This window comes from Procambarus clarkii, chromosome 47 (assembly GCF_040958095.1).
Source record: "Procambarus clarkii isolate CNS0578487 chromosome 47, FALCON_Pclarkii_2.0, whole genome shotgun sequence".
NCBI classification, from domain to species: domain Eukaryota; kingdom Metazoa; phylum Arthropoda; class Malacostraca; order Decapoda; family Cambaridae; genus Procambarus; species Procambarus clarkii.
In genome coordinates this window covers 19,988,704-20,006,634 of record NC_091196.1, presented here as the reverse complement: position 1 = coordinate 20,006,634, position 17,931 = coordinate 19,988,704, and the positions used below count along the sequence as shown (strand labels likewise).

The 17,931-nt window shown below is 36.5% G+C and overlaps 1 protein-coding gene across 1 annotated transcript; it reads right to left on the bottom strand.

Moving 5' to 3' along the window:
• Nucleotides 1-2,255: 2,255 nt before the first annotated feature.
• On the bottom strand, nt 2,256-17,871 carry Nnp-1 (Ribosomal RNA processing protein 1 homolog Nnp-1). The gene is made up of 9 exons (XM_045749803.2): nt 17,690-17,871; nt 15,861-15,940; nt 14,625-14,768; nt 13,470-13,715; nt 12,352-12,524; nt 10,994-11,070; nt 9,704-9,903; nt 6,065-7,165; nt 2,256-3,434 (listed from the first exon to the last, which is right to left on the bottom strand). The coding sequence occupies exons 1-9, from the start codon at nt 17,841-17,843 to the stop codon at nt 3,156-3,158; spliced, it is 2,454 nt and encodes an 817-aa protein (XP_045605759.2). The 5' UTR covers nt 17,844-17,871; the 3' UTR covers nt 2,256-3,155.
• Nucleotides 17,872-17,931: the final 60 nt, after the last annotated feature.

Below are 17,931 nucleotides of genomic sequence, written 5' to 3'. Positions count from 1 at the left end.
AATTTTCAAATCCTGAGACAAGCTACATGCATGCATACAGAAACCTTTAAAGAGTATGCATTATGAAATATGTACACATGCATGTATACATCCAGATTAAACAAAGTGTGACAAGCATAATGTGTGTTGAAACATAAAATAAAGTTGTGCCGGATGAATCAGGGGGGCGTGTGGGAAGGCTTCACCGGACACCCGTCTGGTAGCCTCCCCATACGCCAGGCCGGCTGGAGTGCCCCCCCCCCCACTAAACCCGGGAGGGCCCCTGGGGCCTAGCAAGGCACCCAAGCCTTGGGCGGGAGTATGCTGGTTACCCTGCCTGTTGAGGGAATTATCTACGTCGCATGACTCCCTTCCGGACCCGCTTATAACAGCGGGTGGCGAGCCATGCACGAGCTGCCACTTCCCGTGATATGCTGCTTGCCCAAATGGACTACTTATGCGGCCGCCCTGGTGTTGCCTTCCTTCTTTTAATAATTACTTTTAACCTTACCATACTCAAGGTAAGGTAAGGTTCATGTTCTTTATCAATGTTACTTTAGCTGACAATTTAATTTACTGTTTAAGTGGTACATGCTTGCAAAACCACAAAGGACAAGTTCCTGAACTACGAGAGCAAATATCTAACCAGATACCACTAAGAGCAGTGGTGTATGGTAGGCAGAGCAGCACTGCCTACCACTCTCAATGGTGTATAGAAGCCACTGGTAACAAACTGCCAAAAATTTAGACGACTAATGTAGTTCCAACTCAACAGACCCACCCAACAACCCTGAGTGGCTAAGTGAGTGCTGGACACAAACCCCCAACCCAAAGCTGAGGCATCATTGGAGTATATAAATGGACAACAGGGTATAACAAAGGAGGATAAAAATGTTTTAAATAAATCATTACAAATCAATGGATATAAATTGAACAGGTTTAGATTTAAATATCTGGGTAAATTCTGTCCTGGAAACAGGGTTGTAGATCTACAGAACAAATTACTTGGTAACATAATAGATGTAAAATCGATGGTGTTTCAAGCATGGGTTAAGACATACTGGTATGTATGAGTTTGGAGTGGATATCAGTACAAGTTGCCTTGCATGGACCAATAGACCTATTGCAGTTACCTTTATTCTTATGTTAAAGAAAGTTAGTTGTTAACTATGTAGACAAATTTAAGTCCAAGAAGGCATTAAAGAGAGTAACAAGCAACTTAATGAGCCCCTTTTTTTGCATATTTTATAAACAAACTTGAGCAGCATACTGTAGTTGTTGAGGGTTACAAAGCTGGTTCCGATTTTTAAGAAGAGATAGGTTGCTTGCTTTGAATTATTATTCAATTAGCTTAATGTCTATTGCATGAAAATGGCTTGAATCAATAATGGCAACAGTTCATGTTTATGAAATTCATTTTTTTTCTAGTACTGTATATTTCAAGCAGTTGACAGTAGGAAGGAGTGCCTGGTTTCTCTTCAGTATTTATTTTCCTTATTAACTTTGATGATGCAATACACGTGTATTAACACAACCTGGAGTAGGTCACTCACATTCATTTGGAAATGTAATCAAGTTAATTACCTGGTGTGTGCAATGAATGATGAATTAGTGCAGCTAAGTTGAGAGTAGTTAGGAATGTGACTAGTTTAACGACATCCCTGGTCAGCAAGAAGACAGAAAAAAAGGCAGCTAGAGGGTTGAAAGGAGTGGTAGTTGTCGTGTTCAAATGTAAGAAGCTAGAGTATTATGAATAAGAAAAATTAAAAAAGTCCTGCTTGAATAAAGATTTACAATATGTGAAGCATATTTGGTAGTAGGGTATATAAAATAAGGAGTGAAAATGTCATGGTATAATGTTCAGGACTAAAGTTGGCAAATACGGCAGAGTACCAAGATGGTCGGGTCATGATGCACAAATGGATAATAATGAAGATGGTGAATCATATCTAAGAGTAGAGAGGAAAGCCAAAGTAATGGGCAGACCTGGTGAATGAGTGAGGAAGTGGGTTAATTGAAAGGGTATTGAAAGGAATCAAGGCAAAGTAAGACAATTTAATTCCAGTGCGACTAATATATTTGTGTATACCGTAAGTAATGAGAGCTCTGTGCCTAATCCTATGAAATATTTTTGAGTTGTGAAGGATCTGATTGGCTGAGCATGATGGTGCTGGTTATATAAAATTCAATATATTGTGGAAGATAGTGGTAAATAAATGGGTGTCAGTCTGAATAACTGACCATGAAATTGGGAGATGGGATAATAATACTGCCGATAATGGTTGCACACGTACCCACATATTATTTCATAGAGCTGTACAAATTATATTTTCTTTACATTTGCTAGTATCCAATTCATTACATTGATAGCAGTGAATAAATATGTACACATACACTCTTACATATATTGCAACTTAATAACTCTGAATGATGTAAGTGAAAACACACTTAAAAAGCACAAAGTAGGATATGAGCCCATAGTTCCATCACCTAGGACTGCATCACCTCTACTGTTGGCACTATACGAGCCTCTGAAGATCAGGATGTCAATAACACATTTGTAGCCCAGATCTTAAGATTATTATATAGCTGAGTGTTCTTGGCAATATGGAATGCATATTTAATAGGAAATGAAGTTAGACATTTCATAATTATACTGAATGATATGAGGTGAGATCACTCACTAGTACCAAGTGGGATTTAAGGAAACATACGTTTCATTGGTTGGTTTCCATTCATCTTAAAAAACTATCATCAGTTTATGGGCTCAGGATCAAGGCCACAAAGATCCTGATCTTTCAGAGTTTGGCAGAGTGAGAGTAGTAGATGTGTGATATATATATATGCATGCATATATATACCATATGCTATACACATAATTTATACATAGATTTATGTGCTATGATGGAATTAAGTTATTTATTAGCTGATGATCACACAAGTTGTGTCTGCCAGACACAAGTTATGGTGCTATGGTCTTTGCCTCAGATTATGGACATATGATTATATGGTACAGTACTCCAAAAGTCATTAAAAGTATTATGTATTCAATATAAAAACATTATTTAGTTACCTTGATCTTAATAAACAAGATGTCAAGTGATTCCTACACGTTTATCCAACTGCCACGGCAACATGATTGGTACAAGTATTCACATTCAACATATAACTGCTAACTAAAAAAAAAAATCTGCTGCATTTGCTCTCTTGCCTTTTTTGAACTTGGGAGACAAAGTTGAACCAAAGGGTTTAATGTTCTTAAGTAATGACTTCTTCACTAAAATTGGAGATGGAGAAGCTTTAAGTACAGGGGCCTTTGGCAACAAACTGGCATTAAATGGGATCCTTGGACTAGCTCTCAAGGTGCGTGCATAATCACTAAACTCATGCTCTTTATTTTGCTTCAGATTAATACTGATGGTGCGTGCCTTCTGAGAACTAGTCTTGGACAATTTCTGTAACAGAAAAAAACAAAAAACTTTATAATTGGTCTTGCCAGCACAATATAATCTTACGCATTACAGATGATAAAAAATATTTGCATTTCTTAATCAAACAATAATGTCAAAGCTTGTTTTTAATTAGTGAATAGGTTATATTAATCATTAATTCCAAAACGATCTAAGTTCATTGATTTTTCCTTAGCAAATCTGTACAACAAAAAATATTTGTATATTTCCTATCACTGTAGAGGTACTGTACAGTATATCAAATGCACCTGAAAAAATCTAAAAAATTTGAACCCAACTGCCATATTCTTCATTCTTTTGATTATGGCCCTAAATATGGCAGAATGCAAGAAAACCAATATGGTGAGCTGAATAGCATCTCCACCACTAATACACATTCCAGATACAAAATTTAGATGACTTGTTTTGAAATGCCTTTTTGGAGCCAAATAAATCAAAGATGGGAATCAACAATTTAAATCATTTTCATCAAATACCATGTTTTGCTTTTATGTCCCTGATAAATTTGTCACATTTACTGACAACAATTTTGAATTTTTAAATTCTTTGCATATCATGCCTGAAACAACAAGCAAAATTTTGTGTAATCTACTCAATAGAAAGGATTTTGTAGCTTCAAGCCAGTTGTAAATAAATAATTATGAAAAGCACTAAGACAGTCTGCTAAGTCTAAATAGCACCATGTAAGTCACAGATGATGACAAAATTCCCTAATTATCACTCAGGATACCTATGCAGGAGAAAAATACCGAGGGCTAGCAATACTGAAGAAATTGGATTCACTCAGGATTTAATTGATACAATTATGTTTAAAAGTCAGCCATAAGTGTTGACAAAACTAAAGGATTTTTTTTTTTTTTTTTTTTTTTGGTACACTGTAGTTGAAAACACGTTACATAGATTACACAAATAATTTTGTTAAAATTTTCTAATTAGCACACATTCAAGAAATGTTTTCATACAATAGATTCATTTAGTTCTTGCATCTAGTGAGCATTTATACAATGTCCTTTATCTGTTTCAACTACATAGATAATTCTATACATGTTTGTGTACAGTATTTTATATAGTACTTCTCTACACTTCCACTAATTTTCTTTACTACACATACCAAAACCAATTTCAATAAATTTTGTTTTTAGAATGTATAAATTATATCAATATTACTGGTTTGGACGTGATACCCCTGTAGTCCATGATCATTTTGATAGTCACATGCATTATTACTAAGGAAAAATACTAACAGTTTCAGGCATATAATGTTTGTTCAAAGATCACTTTTGTTAGGGACCTGAAAAGCAAATGTAGTACAGTATTATCTTAAATGACATTACTCCATAAATGACTCTTATCCTGACACCTGTTTGTAATTCTTACCTAAATTGGTGATGACCTGGATCATTCACAAGTTTATTCATACTGTCTCTTCATACTATGATTATCTGACAAATAAACTGCTATTCAGATGTATAGGATACCCATCTAATTTCTCAAATACCTCAAAGAATTTCCCATCCCATTCAGAAAAGATTTAAGTTTTTAACATTAGATTTTACGAGACCATTCAACTAATTCACATCTTTTAATTTTTAGCAAGCAGTTATTAGGGTTGATTCCCTTCAAGCTAGAGGTAAAAGCAAGGTATTTAAATACTGCTCCTGATACTGATATTAGAGCATGATGCAAGCTAGGCATATTAGATAAATCAGAGTCCCTAAAGAGTGTACTTAATGATATCTGATTTAAGTGGATTTATGTGAAACAAAATTTGGTTTTGTAGATATCTGGTCATTCAACTGTGTGTGTGGAATAAGAGACAGGTCTCCATTTCATCTGATGACCACAATGGACCCAATATTCAGGTGGGCTAATGGAGATTCCCATTTCTGGCTGATGACATGAGGGCAAATGGGAAACATATTTGATGGCAGAGTTTTATTATTGTATAAAGCTACCAAATTATCTCCCCATAATTTAATAACAGAATTAAATAGGGTTTGAAGGCAAGAGTGGATATATCATTTGTTGCTCAGCAAAATTAAACTTATTTGTACAGCATTTATTAAAAATTAAGACACAGCCAATATTGAATTTTAGTAACTAAGTGACCCTGAAAGATTCTATAGACAGTAAGGCACTAGCAGTCTACAACAATAACAAATGTCATTTGTTTTAGTAATACTGTACAAACCTCTCAAAGAGAACATAAAATCACGTATACTGTACTGTATATACAAAAGTGAAAGTTTCCAATGAAAGGTGACACACACATACAAAGTAAAGAAAATCAGTGGAAAATCCCGCACCAGCCACAGACTTTGAACCATCAGTAAAAGTAAGACTGAACTGAAATGGTCAAGGAAAATTTGCTATAAAGTAATACAAGGGGGGTATTGAATATGACTTTACACATCTATGCTTAGCAAAAATGATGACTGGGACCTTCCACAGTAGTCTGGTCCCCCAAAACAGCCTTTCATAAAAATTTTTTAATTTATTCCCCTGGCATGTTCTCATTCTTTACCATTTCACTATACAGTACAATACTGTATGTGCTCCTGATCAACACAATCACTTTTACATTTAGATAAACAAAAAACATTTCAGTTTCTTACCTTTGCAGAGTTTAACAACTTGTTCTTTTTATCCCTCTTAATCTGCCGCTTGCTCTTGATGAAAATCTCAAACTCTCCATCATCCAGAGGTTCATCCCATGGTGACTTCTGATTTTTTTCTCTGTCACCTGCAAGTCCACTTGGCTCATCACTATTTGAAAAATTTAGCACTAGACCCGAACTACCATTCACAGCATCCTTGGGTTCTATTGGCTTGTTTTTAGCAAGAGATTTTACTGTTTCCTCTCCGCTATTGGATGCAACAGATTTGTTATCAGCAGCAACAGATTTGTCATTAGCAGTCTCACTGTTACCTTCACTGGGTGCTGTTTGTTTACCTTTAATACATGATGGTTTTTCACAAACATCATTCTTGGTTATTTCACCAGCAACTTTATATGAAATATCACTACTTAAACCTGTGCCATTTACAGATTTAGTTTGACTTACACCACTGCACAGTTCCTTACTTGATTTGCTGACATTTCTCTCTTCTGTATTATCCATGTCTGATTCTAATGAAACTTTATTTGGTTTCTCTCCAGCAGATTCCAGAATATTAGAAAATAATGCTTTTGATGGAGAATCTAAATCTGTGACAGTAAACGAACATCTTTGTTTTTTGACTGGTTTCTCTGCAATTTCTATACTTTTTCTTTTTTTCACATTAATTCTAGATTTGGTAGATTCTACATTAAAACCACTTTCATCACTTGGCAGATTTCTAGGTTTTTTATTGGCCTTCTGAATCATGGGACACACTTCAAAACCATGCATGCCTGTTGATACTTTACTTTCAGGGGAAGAATTATTGGAAGAAGTGTTGATACGCGGTATACCAGACAATGCTGCAACTATGTGCAACTTATGCTCTATAGCTCGCTTTCTGTTTAATGCCAATTCTCTCTCATGCTTATCTAGCTTTCTCTTTTCCTTTTTGGAGAGTCCTATTTTCTTCTTCTTTTTACCCTTTTTGGAAGCTTGAAGTTTCTTTCTCTTTGAGATTTTCTTCTTAAAAGTGCGTGTATTGGATGATAATTGGTCAATATCGTCGTCATCGTCCTTCGTTTTCACCCCCTTACCAAGATTTTCATTAAATTCCTGAAAAAACAAAAAAAATAATATTACCTAACAATTATTTTGCATTAGTTTTAGTGCAATGCTGCACCTGCGCTTGCCTTAGTGCTTGATGGAATTTTTGGAGGAATTTAAAAACTAAGTCATGAGGATTATCCTAGGGTACACTCATAGATATACAGTATACTTAATAAATGGAACTTATATGTTGAGAATCATTGATCATGTTACTGAAATTATTGCTGTAATTGATATCAAATAGCTTAGGCTAACTGCACCTGCACAAAAGCCCTCCAGACAATGTTTATTGAATGTCAACATTGTTAAAAAATATTAACAAGATTGCAACTGAACTAAGAATGTATCCAATATATACCAAGACAGACAATAACGGTACTTCCCTGCACTGTGGGAGATTACCCCCCTTTCAAATAATACCTCCCTTCCAACCTATCAAGCAAATTAAATATCAACCCAAGCTTCATCCTAAGGTAAACTCAATGCCTTAAGTCAGATTAGTATTCTGCTCACAAAGCACTCCCCCTCTCAAACCATTAATGGTACCATCATACTGATGGTTCCCGAAACCACTGCAACGGTAATTACCCAAGTGTAGTTACAGGATGAGAGTTACGCTCGTGGTGTCCCGTCTACCCTAGCACTCTGTCATATAACGCTTTGAAGCTACTGACGGTTTTGGCCTCCACCACGATATTGACCACTTAATTGGTCAATATCGTGGATTTCAAACATAATAGTATTGGGAAGAATTAAAATATTCCAGGACCATAAGTGTGTTGTTGTAGGAGTCAACCACATTAATAAAAGTGTAATACTAGTGTATATTAAGTAACCGATACCGAGATCTGAAAAAACCTCTGCTGTGAAAATGCATGTCTCTTCCAGCGTGGAGTGACAAAGGATACCTTACCTTGAGGTTACCTTGAGGTGCTTCCGGGGCTTAGTGTCCCCGCGGCCCGGTCGTCGACCAGGCCTCCTGGTTGCTGGACTGATCAACCAGGCTGTTGGACGCGGCTGCTCGCAGCCTGACGTATGAGTCACAGCCTGGTTGATCAGGTATCCTTTGGAGGTGCTTATCCAGTTCTCTCTTGAACACTGTGAGGGGTCGGCCAGTTATGCCCCTTATGTGTAGTGGAAGCGTGTTGAACAGTCTTGGGCCTCTGATGTTGATAGAGTTCTCTCTCAGAGTACCTGTTGCATCTCTGCTTTTCAACGGGGGTATTCTGCACATCCTACCATGCCTCCTGGTCTCATGTGATGTTATTTCTGTGTGCAGGTTTGGGACCAGCCCCTCAATTATTTTCCATGTGTAAATTATTATGTATCTTTCCCGCCTGCGCTCAAGGGAGTACAGATTTAGGCTCTTTAGTCGGTCCCAGTAATTTAGATGTTTTACCGAGTGGATTCTAGCAGTAAAGGATCTCTGCACGCTCTCCAGGTCAGCAATTTCTCCAGCTTTGAAAGGGGCTGTCATTGTGGCAAGGAACATAGTGGACTGAAGTTAAAAAATAGTGAAAGCATCATTGTAAGCATGCTAGATGTGCATGTTAAAATAAAAGGAGCGAGATTCAGATAGGCACTTGTAGGTGAGGAGGGAAGGATGGTTGTAAAAACCAGAGCAGAGGACTTCACTTCCCTGCACCCCCACCCACTATGGAGCCCAACAAGGGAAGATATCTGTACAAGGGATATCCCAGGGGTATTATTCTTGTCAATGAATATTGTACGTAGGTAACCAGTGGAAAGTCTGTACAGCAACCCAGGAACCGATAAGGATGCTGATCACCCCCAATGCCTGCTTGACCAGGCTAGGCTCACCAGCCAGAATAGTAGATTTAGGCAGGAATGTAATCAGGCCTCAATGAATGTACTGTACCATTTTACCCCTACCCCTCTACTAAAGCCGCTTGTTGCACCCCTAGGAGAATGTTGCAAGGATTTTAAGACATTATTATACTGCTGAATAATCCAAGTTTATTAAAAAAAATATCTGTCATTACATCAGTGAGGATATTGCCACTATAATATCTGAAAATCGTAGGTAGTGGAAGCATTTTGTTTTAAGAGAATATCAGAGTGAATGAAGACATAATGCAACAAATCTGTTAATAGAGTGTAATTAGTAACACTATATTACCCCTACCAGGAAACAATGATGAAGTGCACAAGCTATATATGCATTTGTTAACTTTACTCTCAATAAGTTTAAGGTTTGTGTTTGATCCAACCTATCATGATAAAGTCGGTATATCATTAGACAGATAAAGTAATTCATCTGGACCAAAGCCTGCACACACTACTAAAACAAAGCACCTGTAAAATGAATAACTTAACTTCAGCCTTACTCTGTCCAATTCTTCTGGGATTTAGCATTTTCAGAAATCAGAGCCCTAATTTAAAATCACTGTGAGGTACTTTGTGTAAAGCTCAAAAAATTTTCTTAGTGGCAATAGACTTAAAAGTAACAGATACACAAGCAAAGATAATAGCTTAATTGTCATACATCAGACAGACTTGAACAGAGGCCAAATTGGAACCTACCTGTAATCTTTCAATTGCCTTTTCCACTTCGATTTCGGGAACCTCAAGATTGTTAGCTACACGTTCCTTTGGGACACCTAAAGGATAAAATCCTTGTGCAACATCCCGCAATTCACTTGCCAGCTGGTAGATTCGTTGCCGATTTATCTTGCGTATTTTGGCTACAGCTCCTACACTCTGAAGTGAGTCGGCTAATAAATCTGTGGGTCAAAAAGAGATGCACATAAATTTATAATTTCCAAAGCAAAATACCTAGTGGATACATACTTTACTGTATTATCTAAAATACAGCCTGTTTAATATATGTAATGATGTCCAGCTCAGACTAGTCTGGATGCAATGAAAGAATTAAAGTTCAGTTAAGCTTAATGTTAGAAGCTTATCTGTCACCCCTCCAATAATTTCCAGTTTCCAGAACAACCTCTTATGTGAAACTTTGTCAAAAGCCTTTTTTAGGTCCAGATAGACGCAGTCAACCCAACCATCTCTTTCCTGTAAAATCTCTGTGGCTCGATCATAGAAACTGAGTAAATTCAATACACAGGATCTTCCAGATCGAAAACCATTCTGTCTGTCTAATATTATATCATCTCTCTCCAGGTGTTCTACCCATTTAGTTTTTATTATTTTTTCCAATATTTTCATTATTACACTTGTCAATGATACAGGTCTATAATTGATGGGGGGTCTTCCCTGCTGCCACTTTTGTAGACTGGAACTATGTTAGCCTTTTTCCACATGTCTGCTACGACTCCTGTACACAGGGATGCCTGAAAGATCAGGTGAAGTGGAATGCTGAGCTCAGATGCACATTCTCTCAGAACCCATGGTGAAACTCCATCTGGGCCAACTGCTTTGTTCTTACTTAGCTCCAAGAGCATTTGTTTCACTTCGTCTCTAGACACTTCTATGTGCTCTATGTTGTTCTCTGGAATTCTTATTGTCTGGTTCCCTGAAGATCTTATTTTATACAAACACACTTTGAAACTTCTCGCTTAATGTTTCACATATTTCCTTCTTCATTTTCCGTGTATCTGTCCCCCATTTTCAACCTCTGAATATTATCCTTTACCTGCAGCTTGCTTTTAATGAATTTATAGAAAAGGCCTGGATCTGATTTACATTTGTCTGCTATACCATTCTCAAAGTTCCTCTCTTCTTACTGACGTGTAGTTGTTTCTCGCATCTTTGTATCGCTGGTGTGCGTGTGTAATTACCAAAGACATTCTCTCTTATATAGATTATATAACAATACTTAATACAAAACTTAAATCACAAATGAACACCTACTAAAGTTTGGTTTCAGTTGTGGTACACACACATCCACTTGTCCTGCTCTGGGATCCAGAGGTTCCTCTTGCTCACTCCTGAAACAAAAATTATAAAATTACTTACAGAAGCAATCAAAATATTAATAGGACATTGTTAATGTCAAGTGCTTAACTACCAATATCCCCCTAATCGATTAAACATCTAGACTTCTGCAACCCAAACTATCAAAATTATGAGTCATTCCCTAAGTAGTTATTGCATTCCAAAAACTTAAAATTACAGTAAAAAATTTTTTTAGGTATTGCTTAACAGTCAATAAAGTAAGGATAACCAACTAATAATTGGAAAAGGCGGAAAGCTGATCAGTTAGTACGGAAAGATTGTATATAAGGTCATCATCTCAAGGAAAGAGAACTCCCCCTATATAAAAAAAAAACGCTTCAAGGATAAATATAGAATATCTTAAAAGAGAAGGTTGGCAAAAGACATGTAAAAGAAACTATAAAAATCAATCTGAAAAAATCAGGCCTTAAATATATGAAAAGTTGTTGCTACCTTAGGCAAGGTCTTGCTATTCACATGGACAAAACTATGCAGTCAGGGCAGGAATGTTGATTCTGCACTAGTGGAACAGGGATCTTTTCTATAGACCAGTAGGGTTTATACTCGTGCAAGAGAGACATTGGAGAATACTTAATTCAGCCCAAAATGATATCTGGAAGGCTCATTCACATACTGTACTCATACTCTCATCTCGGTCTTTCTTTACTTTGTTCTCAGCACTGAGCTCTTCACTACTGTACTAACTTGTAGGGAACAGCGTTAAAGCTCTTTGGCAATGAAGGAGAATGAAATCCACCATCGTTCTCCAACCAAATCTTGGTAACCTTGTCATAGAACTCTTACGTTCCTAAAACATGCTTTATCCTCTCTAAAATCACTAGCGTATTTTTTTCATTATTTTTCCCAGCACACAAGATGGTGAAGCCTGTCTGTAACTTTACGTTAAACAATATACACATACTGTATAGTCAAAGAATTATGTAGCACCTCTGATGCTTCTTTCAATATCCATGGCCAAATCTGATCTAGTCATACTGCTATAATATTTACCACAACAGTATTTTACTATAGTACCGGTATACTAAAACGGTATTTTAATTTAGATAAAACTAAGCATTTTAAGTGCATATTTAAAATCAATTATGAACATAATCTAAAGTATGCAGTACTTAATAATAACAAGTTAAAACTTAATGCCCCCTTTCCCCCATGATAAATACCTTTCTACAGACAATTGTTGATTGTATTATTATACTAAACAAAAAATTCATCGAACTGAATCTGTATACTGAAACGAATGCAAATTTCCTTACCCATTCTCTGACTCCGCATCAGCCATTTCTTCATCTTCATTATTTTCTGTAGTAACAGCACTTGACGGCCCCTCGTCATGGGCTACCCCTAAACTGCTTTGGCGCATAAGGTGACGAATTACTCCATCACTAACACTTCTGGAGTACACATCTAGCTTGGTCAAGGCTAGAACCTGTGAAATAAGCAATATTATTTTGAATTCCTACCAACATTTACCATTAAAACCAGTATGGTTTTAATGGTAATGGTTAGTGGTATGGTTTATCTATGCCACCACATGAATGTGACCACATGCCCTTGTAGCAAGGGCATGTGGTCACCAAAAAGAGGTAAGCTTTTTGGTAAGGTAAGGTAAAAAGGTAAGTAATAACAATCGACTTGAGAATGGTCCAGGACGGACCGAAACGTCGTCGTCCCTTCACCTTCTAGTGTGTGGTCTGGTCAACATAATTTAGCCACGTTATTGTGACTCATCGCCTGCAAAAGGTAAGCAAGGTAAAAAGGTAAGAGTGCATGGATGAGTAGCAAGGCAGGCAGAACAGAACAAGAGGGGTGGTGTGTCTGTTCATATATACAGAATATTTTGTTCTGTAAGAAGTTCTTGTTTTCCCTAAGAATATACAATATAGCACACTCACTTTTACCTTGTTTACAAAACCTGAGTAAATGGTCTTGACATTTCCTCTCACACATTTATGAAATAATATTCTCTCTAACACTATTACTACACCCTGTATACAAACATTAAAAGAAATAAAATAATGACCATTTTTTAATGGTAAAGAATTAAAATATCACAACAACTGCCAAGACATTAAGGGTTGGTATGCTACTCACACTATAACATAGAATTGAACAGATCAGTGTTCAATACTCTGTTACAATGTAATGGAGTTACTTTATAACTATTACAAAGTGTTCATATGACCGTTATTGAATGCTACTCCATTAAAACTTAGTGTTACAAAGCTAAAAAGGAGGATTGTAAACTTGAATAACATAATTTAATGGAATTAAAACATAATATTACACAGGAACAGTGTTGAAACCAAAACTGAAAAATTGTAATGTATGCAATTGTAATAATTAAAACAATCTAAAATACAAAACTCCAAACCTTGAAATATGGCTTCAAAATGGCCACTATGACCCGATGTTCCAGATTTTCTCCTCCAACCTTAGCGAGCTCTTCAAGAATGATGTCACAGAGATGAAGTTTAAGTCCTAATGGGGTAGCATTTACATTATCCTCAGGACATATCACAGTCATCTCCAAGATTGTAACAACTGACATCAATTCTTTCATGTTCCATTCACAGTTTCGTAAATACACAAACACTTGACGCACCACTCTTCTGACGAACTGAAAAGGAAAAAGGTGACACTCTTAAAACATTATTTAATAAAGAAAATTAATAAAACTGCAATATTTAAATTTGTTTAGTTACTTTACTGCACAACATACTAATCTTTTTCTTCCATTTCCTATGCAGCATAACCTTGATTCAATAAATTATAAGGGACCAAGATCAATTTGTCACATTGAGGGCTTCATTACAACCAGAGATGCCTCCATCTCTGGTTGATGGATGCATTTCCCATGTCCTATGGGTTAATTTCAGTTAGCAAAATTTTTAGTTTCAACCTATAATAGGCAACTACCAAATGAACATGTCTAAAATATATTCAACTACATCTAGCTTACTTCCCATGTCCCCAGTCTCAAAACTCATTTAAAAAAAAAAGTAGCAGGGCCATACCCGAGTGAACAAAAATCATGCCAACAGAAAATGGAAACAAACCATAGAATTTGTTTTTAAATATTCTCAATAGTTCTCCCAAAGCTCCAACTATTACTTGTAATGTCCATGTATAAAAAATCAACAAAAATGTGATTGGAACCAAATTAAGAGTGTTACCATTCATACTCTAATATTTCCCACACTCTATGGACTGATTTCACCAAGAGAAATTTTAATTTTACCGTCATATGAAGAACTACCAAAAGAACCTGTATGTAATGAAATTTAACTACATCTAGCATATTTCCCATGCCCATGAATTGAAATCTCTTTTTCAAAGGAATAAGGACCCTTGTAGTGAACAACACCAGGGAATCTCAAAATTAAAATGAATCACAGAAGTTGATTTTAAATACAGTATGCTCAATGGCTTTTCCACAGTCTCTTAACTATTTCTTAAGCAACATAAATATGCACCGCTCATCTTTGAAATCATAAAAAACGTCACTGCAAAGACAAGTAATATTTACCATCATAAATTTGCCAATACGAAATCCGTCAATTCCATTCCATTCACGAGCAAATGTCATGAAGGCTGCCTTGATGAAGCACTGGCAGCTATCTTTATTGTTGATGAAGTGAAAAAGACTACTTATCTCATCTGCTAAATCCTCCTGCAAAAGACAATATAGGCTATTTTTATACTGTATATAAAATGAGAAATTATTCTTACATAGAGGGAGAGAATACTTTATTAAAATGACTCGCACTGATAATACAGATATTTTGTAATACTGTACTTACAGAAGGGTACACACTCGACATTTCTGAAGGAACCCTTCCAGTGGCTCCCTGCAGCCATCTTCCCAAGACTGCTTCATGCTAAGAGCTCACATCAGTCGCAGAGGCCGTGTGTGGCCTACTGAGGACCAGGTAGTGGCAATATGTCCCAACACATTTTGAGCTAATTTAACTGAATTCCTTGTTCCAAGTGACTGCTTTGCAGAGTTAACTTTTGTCGAGGCTTCGATTTCTGTGAACCCTCGTTGCCTGCAAAAACTTTTTTTGACTTTTTGGATTTTTTTTTCCCCAGTGGGGTGGTAAACTATAATTCAATCTCTGCATATTCTGTGATGGGGGCCAGGTCCTGATTAGTCCCCAGTATGCCAAACAGAACTTTTGCAACTGATGTGATTTTTGGCATGAAGCAATCTCAACAAGATAGCTTCAGGGAGCCACTGAGGTTCTACCAGAAACAGGTGTTTCATTACTTCCACATTAAAAGATGTATGATTCATGAACCACAGAACATTTATAGTGTTGATCATCCTTTACAGATGACACTAACATTTACATGGGAATAGATGTTCAGTTGATCTGTGCTGCATTTTGTCTTTACCCTTCCATTGCACACTAACTTCACTTCATAAAAGTTTATATGTTAGTTTATATGTTAATTTATATATTGTTTAAATCCTATACTATAATGTATTTTCAAACTTGTTACAATGCTTTAGTTAATTTATATTTGATTTCAAAGTAAAATTTTCACACACACCACTTAACTGAAGCACCCAATGTTTCCTTTCATATGCCATGGTTCCTCAGCCAACTTAGTAAAGGCTTCATCCCATCTAACATATCTACCAACACATGAAACAATAATACACATGAGAAATAAGCTATTACAGCTAGCTGTTGACCTGAAAATATAATGGATATACATCAACAGTAACTGAATATCAGAAAAAATAAATGCAACTTACCTGTATGAGGGGTTTATCTGCCATGTACATGCAGTAAAAAAGGCCCTTCCATATCTTTAGTGCATCATCATCAGAAAACCCTGAAAATGTGTTTAAGCATTAAAGCACAACCCAAAATCATGTATTAAATACAAATATATATATTTTTGGGTGACATGATAGAACACAAACCAATGGGTAAATCATTGGATTGGGTAAAGATAATTTTACACAGTCAGAACATTGAGAACATTGCATATTTTCTCGTCTTGTTCTTCACGAGTAGGTTGGCCGTTTTCTTGTTTTTGTAGTAAATCGTCAATTTTATCTTCTGATTTTTGTCTGTGGGGATAACGTTCCTATTAATAATTAATATGAACGTTATCCCCACAGACAAAAATTAGAAGATACAATTGACAATTTACTACAAAAACAAGAAAATGGCCATCCTACTCGTGAAGAACAAGAAGAGAAAATTCTTTTGGGGACTGTCAGCCCAGTCTTTTGGGGACTGTCAGCCCAGTCTTTTGGGGACTGTCAGCCCCAAAGATATCAGTATATAGGCAAGACAACAACGTCTCTTTCTAGGGGGATTAACAATGCACAAACAGGGCTCCATCAAGGAGCATATAATCTCCTCACACAACCAGACCATCACCAGAGAAATCTTAACAAGCAACACAAATTATCAATAGATACAGCGACAGCAGGAGACTCGAGATTAGTGAGTCAACACCAGCAATCAACAGTCAACACAATTAGATTCTACCCACTTCAAGACCCCGAACCAACACAGATGCAAGAAGAGAAAATATGCAATGTACCCATTGATTCGTGTTTTGACTAAGTAATATATATATATATATATATATATATATATATATATATATATATATATATATATATATATATTATATATATATAATATATATAATATATATAATATATATATAATACACACACGAGTTCTTACATTCTTGTAGAGCCACTAGCACTAATAGCATTTCGGGCAGGTCCTTAATCCTAATTTCTTCCCTGGAATACAACTTGCAAAATCGTTTAACAAGGTATCCATTCACTGCAGGGTGAACAGAGACAGTTAAAGATTGGCACCCAGTCAATCCTCCCCGGCTAGGATACATACCCAGGCCAAAGCACTTGCGAAGTGCCAGGCGAGTGCTTTACCACAGCGCCACGGAGACTGCTTGTTTTAGATTACTGGGTCCAACCACCTGAATAATCAGAGTCCGACCCTACAAGAAGCAAGTCCATAGCTCCACCAACCACTTAATGTGGATAGACTAGACAATATAAATACAGTACATTACTGATACTGCTGCGAAGACAAATCATTTTAATTTTAAAGTATTTCATTCCTGCTACCGAGTTTGCCTGGCCATACAAAATTAAGACAAAATCAGAAGGCTATTCACAAATCAGCTCATTTCGTGAATGAATTTCTAGAACAAAATGTTAGCCCTCATAGAATAGTAACTGCGTGACTCGCCATATATGTAAAGTGTCTTGTATAGTGACTTGTGAGCCACTTGCTGAAGCACTTGTGATACAAAAAGATTATTGATATATGTACTTGTGTAAAATAATTATATATATGCACGTGTATATAATATTAACAATTGTGTAACTAGCTTCACAAGACTGTCACTTGCTAAATGAACTATAGGGTTCAGTTTCTGAACCCATTATGTGCCTCTGTAACCCTTCCCTCCACCCCCCACGGGATCGGTATGGGGTGCATAATAAAGAAATTAAAATTGAATTGGCCTCAGCATGACCGACCCCCTATAGGTCTCCAAAGCCCCTGAACAGACTTAAAACACGCAGCTTACCGCTTCCAACACTTGTTTTGACCGACACATATTTTTTTAAATTCTTGAGAGCTTTATCCCTAACTCTCTTTTCGTTGTCAGCAAGGCGCTGAGCAAATAATATCTCCTTCATGTCGCCCATGCTTGTGGTCGGAGCCACCACGGTAGGCGCCATTACAGTCTCGAGTCCGGGATAACATCTTCAAATTCTGCAATGTTTATCAAGTTTTTAAGCAGTATTTATACAATATTATATATATTTA

Excerpts from the sequence above, each read along its gene's own strand:
- Nnp-1 (XM_045749803.2), bottom strand. The coding sequence starts at position 17,843 with ATGGCGCCTACCGTGGTGGCTCCGACCACAAGCATGGGCGACATGAAG. Across the intron at positions 14,769-15,860 it reads CAGATAAACCCCTCATACAG|GAGGATTTAGCAGATGAGAT; the intron begins GTAAGTTGCATT and ends TGTCTTTTGCAG. Across the intron at positions 7,166-9,703 it reads AGGCAATTGAAAGATTACAG|GAATTTAATGAAAATCTTGG; the intron begins GTAGGTTCCAAT and ends TTGTTTTTTCAG.